This window comes from Phalaenopsis equestris, unplaced genomic scaffold (genome assembly GCF_001263595.1).
Source record: "Phalaenopsis equestris unplaced genomic scaffold, ASM126359v1 Scaffold000002, whole genome shotgun sequence".
Lineage (NCBI taxonomy): Eukaryota > Viridiplantae > Streptophyta > Magnoliopsida > Asparagales > Orchidaceae > Phalaenopsis > Phalaenopsis equestris.
Genome location: NW_018164444.1, coordinates 31,324,176 through 31,333,323, shown reverse-complemented (window position 1 = coordinate 31,333,323; position 9,148 = coordinate 31,324,176). Strand labels below are relative to the sequence as shown.

Sequence of the window (9,148 nt, the reverse complement as noted above, 5' to 3'; positions counted from 1 at the left end):
GTATGTTTTGCCAATTCACAAATGTCACAATGAAACTCAGAAATATCTAATCCTTGTAATAAATGAGGAAACATTATATTTAGATACCCAAAAGAGGGATGACCAAGACGTAAGTGATACAGTCAAATAACATCTTTGTTCGAGGAACTAAGGAAAGATGAAGACAAATTGCTCCTAATTTTCTGGGATGGTTCAAGGTGGTAAAAACCGCTCCTTTCCTTAGCAAGTTCAATCCCCCTCCCCGAGTCCTGTTTCTGAAAAACACAATAAGAAGGGAAAAAACAGCATAACATTTGAGATCATGAGTCAATTTTTGGATGGACACATGGCTTGTTGACAGTTTATGTACATGAAAAACGTTTTTAAGGATAAGACTAGGTGTGATATGTATATCACCAATCCCTGCAACGATAGCTAAAGAGTCATTGGCCATGATAATTTTTCTATTACTTGGACATGGGGTATAGGCGTGGAAGAGTTGAGATGTGGGGGTCATATGGTTAGTAGGACCGGAGTCTATGATCCAAGAGTTGGTATAGAATTTGTCTAAGACATTCATGCAAACAGTTTTAGCTGAAAGAGCTATCGAACATGCTCCAGAAGGCTTCTCAAGAGATCCCAACAAGCTTCTCAATTTCTCAATCTCTTCACTGATGAACTCCCCTATTGCTGAATTTTTCTCAATATTGGGTTGCTCTGCCATATGCGCTTGAGGCCTTTGTTGCCCCCCACGGTTGCCCCATTCTCGGCTTGGAGGTTTACCATTCAGCTTCCAACACTTTTCCCTTGTATGCCTTGGTTTCTTGCAATAAGTACACCACAAATTGTCTTTGTTCTCCTTCTCTGGGTTATCTCTACCCGAGTGTTTAAGCAGATTACTCTTAGACTTCTCCTGATTTGTTTTTGCTGCTAACGCTGACCCATCCATAGTATGTGGTTCAAGCATGACGCGCTTTCTTCTTCTGCTCGGATTAATGAGATTGTCTCTTCTAAAGACGGTGTATCCTCCTTGCCGAGAATTTGGATCCTAACTTGATCAAATTCAAAATTCAATCCTGCCAAAAAATCATATATCCGACCATTCTCAATGAACTTCTTCAAAGTGGCAGCATCATCAGGGCATTTCATCTCAATTACTCGATAGTGATCCAATTTCTGCCAAAGATTTTGCAACAGAGTTGCATACTCTGTGACAGATTTGTCTCTTTGTTTGGTGGCTCCGATTTTTGCCTTGATTTCATACACAAGGGCAGCATCACGGGCCATCGAGTATGTGCGGTTGATATAGTCCCAGATTTCCTGTGCGGTATTCAAGAACATGCAAGTGTCACTGATCGTTGGGTCCATGGAATCCCATAGCCAGGACATGATCATGGAATCCTCCTCTTCCCATGCTGTAGAGGCCGGATCTCTTTTTCCTAGTCCGGTTCCAAGTAAGTGATTAAGCCTCCCTTTGCCCTTTAGGTATGTGCGGATAATTTGGGACCATTTGAGATAGTTCTTCCCATTGAACCTGTTGGATGCCCGAATATTCTGCAACTCTCCAATTTTCTGAACAACATTGAATTCTTCGGAAGGGTTGGAATTGCTGGAGACAGTGGTTTCGGACGTTGACATGGTGGAGAAGAGAAATTCGCAGCAATTACGGTTGGAATCATTGACTGCAACGGTAAAAGAATCGCATCAATTAAGACAGCGAATAAAAGAATCAGCAGCAAAGAAGCGGCTCAGCAGCAAAGGATTCAGTGGTTCAGCGACAAAAGAATCCTCAGAGCGATCGCAAGATCTGCTTCTTTACGCGCTTCTTGACGATCTTCCTCGAGAGCAGCGGAAAAGAATCAAATGGCTGCAAGCAACCCTAGAGGTGAATAGCGGAGGAGAGCCGAATGACCCTATGCGGAAAGGATCGAATGGAGGCAACAGGCGGCGGTGTCCTTTAGGGTTTGAGCCATGACTCTGATACCATGTGGGAAATCAGAGAAATAATTTGGTATTTCACTTACTTCTTTGAATTGATAATACAAGGTATTAGGTATTATATTACAAGTAGAAAAAACTAGGAAACTATTTCACTAATTCCCTTGGAAACTATTTCAACTAGGAAACTATTTCACTAATTCCCTTAATTTAAGGGATTACAAATTAATTCTAATTCCCTCAATTTAAGGGATTACTAATTAATCATAATTATTTTAATTAAGGGGCTTACAAATTAATTTTAATTCCCTCAATTTAGGGGATTACCAATTAATTCTAGTTCCCTTAATTAAGGGAATTAGAATTAATTCTCCCAATCTTATTTCCATCTTAGACACATCTCGACAGAACTATATATGATAAACTATTTAAATTAGTTTGGCATCGAAATACTCAAGTTCTTCATTACACCCCCAAATCTGATGGTTTATACTCAAAAACATTTAAAAAATAATGGGTTTATCTTATTCTGCTTCATAGATTTACTATGCTTCATCCAAACATTCTTATTTTTGAAACAATGAACTTTATAATTTTTACCCTGATTTTCTGAAGTCAAATCCATACCACATAAATATTCTTTCTTTGTAAGTTTGTACATACATGTCTTAAGCAAAATCAATCTCCATCAATCAGCTTTAATTCCAGTTACTATGTACATAGCTATCAGTGTTCCCAGTCAACCCTTGATACCAAAACCAATTGAAATTTAGCCAGTATTTGATTTACTATCATCCATAGTTGTCATTGGCTATTTCAACTAAATTTAAACACTTAACTTTGATAACTCTTCATTCATTGCACCAGCATTCCCATTAAAGTATTTCATTAAAGCTATATATGTTGCACAACTAAAAAATCTAGGTACCTTTTTTCCAAATATCAGTGATAATTATATCCATGGATGGACTACCAAATGCATGATTCTCCCACAGAATGTTGGAATTGGGAGGAACGGAAGTATACAAAACCTTACTCTTACTTTAACGTGTGGGCTACTTCCATAATTCAGACATAGGGCCTTCAGTAAGATGGGGAATGCCTGCCCACACTAAATGCATTCATTCAGAAGCTTGGCATATTCCTACTGTGCCCATGAATTATATCCATGTTAGAACCACTTTAGCCATCTAGATCAACAGATATTTGCCCAGTATCCAAATTTTAAATGATTCGAATGCAAAATGATCTAAAATGCGGTTAACAAAGTTCAAATATTCCACAAAAAAATTTCAGTTAATCAAGTTTCTTTGTGACCTCATCAGCAGACAGAAATTGCAAAATATTTTCAATAGTTAAATAATTCTCTATTTATTTAATTAACCCTCTTTTAGGGCATTGCAGCACCAGCACAGCAATTAACGAATAATAAGTGATGAGTTTATAAAGTTAATCGTAACTACAAAATCATCTGCCTGATTAACTTACTGCAATTTAATCAGATGCAGGAGCGGGAGCGGGAGAACCGGTGGTATCAGCCCCAGCAGCAGAGGAAACGGCCACATCAGCAGAACTAATACTCTCCTGGAATGCCTGCAATAGTCCGATCAGCGAGGCAGCAGGTAGCTGGAGGGAGCCAAGAAGGTAGGCATTGGAATCCGCTTTGGCAGGTGAGGTCTCCAGAACACCGAAGTCCTGGGGCCCATAAAGGCGACCTTGAAATACAGCACCAGTGAAATCGTTGAGATCCAGCTTCCATTGGCGCTGAAAGTCGCGGCAGGCCTTGAGTGCTGCGGCGACTTCATCTTCGGAGCGGACGAAGAGCCATGCGTTCATACCGCGGGCACAAGAACGGATAGATTCCCATGAAGTGCCATCAGTGGATTTTCCCAGAAGGGTGTTCTTGGCGACGACGAGCTTCGCGGATTTCGGCAGCGCTCCTCGGAGGCACTGAATCTGGCGGACAGTAAGGCAGTGGCACCAGAGTCCGGCCACCATTTGGCAGCCCTCGAGCTCGCGTTCCACCGATTCCCGCCGCATGCGGCGCAGTGCCGCCCGGAGAGAAGGAGCGGCGGCGCCAGAGGACCGCAAGGAGCATATCAGAGAAGGCATGGAAGTTTTCCCGGAGGGTTTTCTTACAGCTTAGGTTTGTAAACCGAAGATGTCGAAGGGAGATTCCCTACTGATGGCCACCCCGACGCCGATCACGACGGTCGACGGGGAAGAGCGCGAGAAAAACGTCGGCAGAGTGGCGGCTCTATCGATCTGCTTAAAATGTTTGGATGTGCAGGATTTAGAGGAGGCTTTCATTGATAATTTTTAGGGGCATTTACATCCATACCATCCAATTTCTATGTATTTACATTTCAAACCCCTAACTTTACTTGTTACACTTGTACTATATGATCTGAATTTTCCATTTCCTTTTCCCTTCACCTTTCGCTCGGTTAAATCACATAAATCTTTTTTTTTTCTCATTGTTGCCTTCCTTTTTCGAGGACCCGTCCAATCTTCTCCAATAATATTCTTTTCTTTTTTCTTCTTTAATGTTTGTTGTCGAACAACCTCTTTGCTCTATTAAAGAGAGCCGAAGGTCAGGACTATGACAACTTCTAGCGGAACTCCCCTTCAAAGCCCTCAAAAATCCTTTCTTCTCCTTCTCTGAACCCTCGTGATATAGTCGTGAATAGAGCTAGTTGTGAAGGGAATGACATGATTGTGGCATACGGAGACCACTGGAACTCCTATCCTTCTTCACTGAAATCCTTGTGATACAGTCATGATTAAAGCCATTCGTGAAGGCAACGAGGGAATGAGGCGTATAGAAAGCACTTAAACTCTTATATTTCTCCTCTCATCAACTTCACTGACGTATCCTCCAAACCACCATAATGGAGACCTAAAGTGAGCTTATTCCTCTCTGATTTCTATTTCTATTTTTTCTTATTAATTCAATCTTATTAATTGTTATGAACTTAAATGTTTAGCATTTATGAATTTAAAATTTTAAGATCTTAATTTTTTTTTTCTTCTTCTCCACCATTCCCTCAATTAGTTCATACAAATTTTTTTTCCTTTCCCATTTATGCCTTCCATTTCAAGGGCTCGTGTGAACCCCCACGATATTCTTTAGCTTTTTTGTTCCCATTTGTTTGTTATTGAACTGCCTTTCCACTCCATTAAAAGAGCCAAAGGTTAGAGCATCGACATCTCATAGCCGAACTACCCTACAAGCATCGACATCTAATAGCCGAACTATCCTACAGAGCCCACTGGAACTCTTATATATCTCCTCATCCTCCGATCCCTCGCGATATAGTCAAGATTAGAGCTAGTCGTGAAGGGAATAATGAGGTTGTGCCCTACAGAGCCCACTGGAACACTTATATATCTCCTCATCCTCCGATCCCTCACGATATAGTCAAAATTAGAGCTAGTCGTGAAGGGAATAATGAGGTTGTGGCATACAAATATATTGAAACTCTTATCCTTCTTCGAACCCTCGTGATATAGTGGCAATTAGAGCTCCATGAAAGCAACGAGAGGATGATGGAGTATAAAAACCACTAACACTCCCATTTTTCTCCACTCTTAGCAACTTCGAAGTACCATCCGCCTTACCGCGGTAGCTAAGAACTAGGGGTGAGCTCACTCCTATTTGATTTGTACTTCTGTTCTTTCTTATTAATTATATGAACTTAAGTCTTAAGCATTTATGAGTTTGAAATTAGAATGACAATAAATCAACATTGTTCCAACATCCTTTATGATAAATACAATCTAGTGTATTCTAATAGGCTTGAAAGATCTTACTATAAAGTTGATACATCTATGTGAGTATAATTATGATGACAACATTAATGCTCTATTGCTAAGGAATTACACACGTCCTCCCCAGCTTTGAGATGGTCGGAGACTGTTATCTTTAGAGTAGTCGCATCTCAATATTCTCCCACATAGCATTCTACTTCATGTATGAGGCTATAAAAAAATTCATCATTTACGAATAACTCATATTCGACTTGCTAAATAATTCATGTTTAATCCGTTCTTTAAGCAACTGAGCTGAATAAGAAAAATTTTTTTATGCTCAAATTTATAAACAAACTGAAATCAAACATACTTCTGCTAAATTACGTTAGACTCACTTCAACTTGAATTAATTAATTTAAACTTGAATTAATTAATTTATTAAAAATAATATTTATTATAACCTTTTATATTAAATTTATGTTGTTTTTTTTTAAAAAGAATTGTTAAAATTTATTATTTTCTAAGTTATCTAAGCTAAATTTGAACCAAACACAAGCTGAAATGAACAAACAAATTCAAATTAAGATCAAACAAGCCATTTCGAACACGAGTCAAATTTGAATAAAAAATTTTCAAGCCAACCAAGCACAAACAAGCAACGGACTCACTCGATCTCGACGTATTTACACCTCTATAATCATGAGTACGCAAAAAATACTTTCTCATCTTCAACCAATTTAAATGTGTCAATAAAAATAACATTACATTTATCATGGTCAAGAACGACACCAAAAAAAATATATATATACATAACCCACGTTTCTAAGTATCATTCTTCTTAGTTCACACCAAAATGCTCTACTTAGGATTGAATTCCTAAGTATATTTTTTTACCCGCCCAGGTAATTATCTAACAGCCTACTTATTTTGCTCAACTTATCAAATTCCTCCTCAAGTTAGTGTTATTTAAACGCTAACCCAATGATTAGTACAAATTAGTAACACCAAATATTGCGTGGTTGTCTTAAATATTGAATACAATGTAATATAACTTATTTTCATCATCATTAACCATCACCAATAACAAATGATGAATCAGTCCTACAGAACTTTAAGACATTTGAAGAACTTATCAAATGGGGTGTTTTAACCTCAAAAATAATATTATTAACCTCAATTTATCTAATAACATATTTATTATACCCAACTTTATAATATTTATATACATGATAAAATAACTCGAACAAGTTAATTCAAAAAAAATAAAATAAAAAGGGCAAAATAATAAAAGTTGAACCATATTCAAATCATGCTCAAACAATACTTAAATAATGTCCGTACGTTGCTCCAACCATGGTAAAACTTTTTTCAAGCTTTATTCCATCAATGATCGAGTAATGTTAAAATCATGTTTGAATCTTCTTCGAACTTTAATCGAACGTTGTTCAAATCTTATTTCAATCACATTCAAAACATTGGGAATCACATATGTAAACATATAAGAATTGTGTAGAATGTATGTAAATTTTTCTAGAACTTAAGATAACAATAAATTTCACTAGTGAAACATATCTCATATAACAACAGGCATGCAGTCTTTAGAAAATTAGAATGATTTTAAGTTTCTGAAAGCACAAGGATTTGAGTAGCTCCAAGATACCTTTCATTTTCATTAAAAAGAAATATATATGCTACTTTGAAGTGCAACAATGGATTCCAGATAAAAATCTGACAATATATATTTTGATTCCACTGGAGCAAGTATCACAAATTTCGGTTGAATTGAGAGCAGGGACTAACTTCAGAAAGATTCTAAAATAAATTGTGTATAAGAAGAATCAAAAACTAAATTAGATTTTGAGAAGATATATCTCCTCTCTACTTTGATCAAACTCTCAATCCTTCTTAGCTCCATACAGTACAATGGATGCAGCATTCATGCTGGGGCAGCAGTTTTCTGTAACGGAATTTAAACCCTGCGGGCAGAGCAGGCTAAGGATTTGCTCAGCTGCAGCGATCTGTTTTGCTCGAGCATCTTCGTCAAGAATAATTTTGCTAGAATTCCAAGAAAAAAATTACATAAATAGTATGGGTTTGCTAAGTTATTCTTGCTTCTTGTATTTACCAATAATGTGCCGTAAAATTTAGCACAAAGTAAAGGAGAAGAGGAAGTTATCTGCAATTATTAAATATCACAAAACGAAATGCATAACCTAGCCCAATGATCAGTACAAATTAGTAAGAACAAATATTGTGTGGTTGTCTTAAATATCAAATACAATGTAATATAACTTATTCTCATCATCATCAATCATCGCCAATAACAAATGATGAATCAGAGTCCTACAGAATTACAGTTTAAGACACTTGAAGAACTTATCAAATGGGGTGTTTTAACCTCAAAAATAATATTACTAACCTCACGTTATCTAATAGCATATTTATTATACCCAACTTTATATGTAATGAGTATGATTAGGGGGCAAATATTTATATCCATGGTAAAATAACTCGAACATGTTAATTCAAAAAAAAAAAAAGGGCAAAATAATAAAAGTTGAACCATATTCAAATCATGCTCAAACAATACTTAAATAATGTCCGTACGTTGCTCCAACCATGGTAAAACTTTTTTCAAGCTTTATTCCATCAATGATCGAGTAATGTTAAAATCATGTTTGAATCTTCTTCGAACTTTAATCGAACGTTGTTCAAATCTTATTTCAATCACATTCAAAACATTGGGAATCACATATGTAAACATATAAGAATTGTGTGGAATGTATGTAATTTTTTTCTAAAACTTAAGATAACAATAAATTTCACTAGTGAAATATATCTCATATAACAACAGCTATGCAGTCTTTAGAAAATTGGAATGATTTTAAGTTTTTGAAACCACAAGGATTTGAGTAGCTCCAAGAAACCTTTCATTCTCATTAAAAAGAAATATAAATGATACTTCAAAGTGCGACAATGGATTCCAGATAAAAATCAGACAATATATATTTTGATTCCACTGGAGCAAGTATCACAAATTTCGGTTGAATTGAGAGCAGGGACTAACTTCAGAAAGATTCTAAAATAAATTGTGTATAAGAAGAATCAAAAACTAAATTAGATTTTGAGAAGATATATCTCCTCTCTACTTTGATCAAACTCTCAATCCTTCTTAGCTCCATACAGTACAATGGATGCAGCATTCATGCTGGGGCAGCAGTTTTCTGTAACGGAATTTAAACCCTGCGGGCAGAGCAGGCTAAGGATTTGCTCAGCTGCAGCGATCTGTTTTGCTCGAGCATCTTCGTCAAGAATAATTTTGCTAGAATTCCAAAAAAAAAATTACATAAATAGTCTGGGTTTGCTAAGTTGTTGTTGCTTCTTGTATTTACCAATAATGTGCAGTAAAATTTAGCACAAAGTGAAGGAGAAGAGAAAGTTAGCTGCAATTATTAAATATCACAAAACGAAATGCATA

The 9,148-nt window shown here is 36.6% G+C and overlaps 1 protein-coding gene across 3 annotated transcripts in view; it reads right to left on the bottom strand.

The window, feature by feature from the left end:
• The window catches only part of LOC110024650 (50S ribosomal protein L10, chloroplastic-like), a 30,724-nt gene extending 26,446 nt beyond the window's left edge, over nt 1–4,278 (bottom strand). For 2 of the 3 annotated variants that reach the window (XM_020724762.1, XM_020724753.1), the window contains exon 1: nt 3,406–4,278. In XM_020724762.1, coding sequence (XP_020580421.1) covers nt 3,412–4,029 — 618 coding nt within the window. In that variant the 5' untranslated portion in view covers nt 4,030–4,278 and the 3' untranslated portion in view covers nt 3,406–3,411. Of the gene's footprint in view, nt 1–2,762; nt 3,020–3,405 lie in introns of those variants that run through there. The other variant, XM_020724745.1, reaches the window with a different exon arrangement.
• Nucleotides 4,279–9,148: the final 4,870 nt, after the last annotated feature.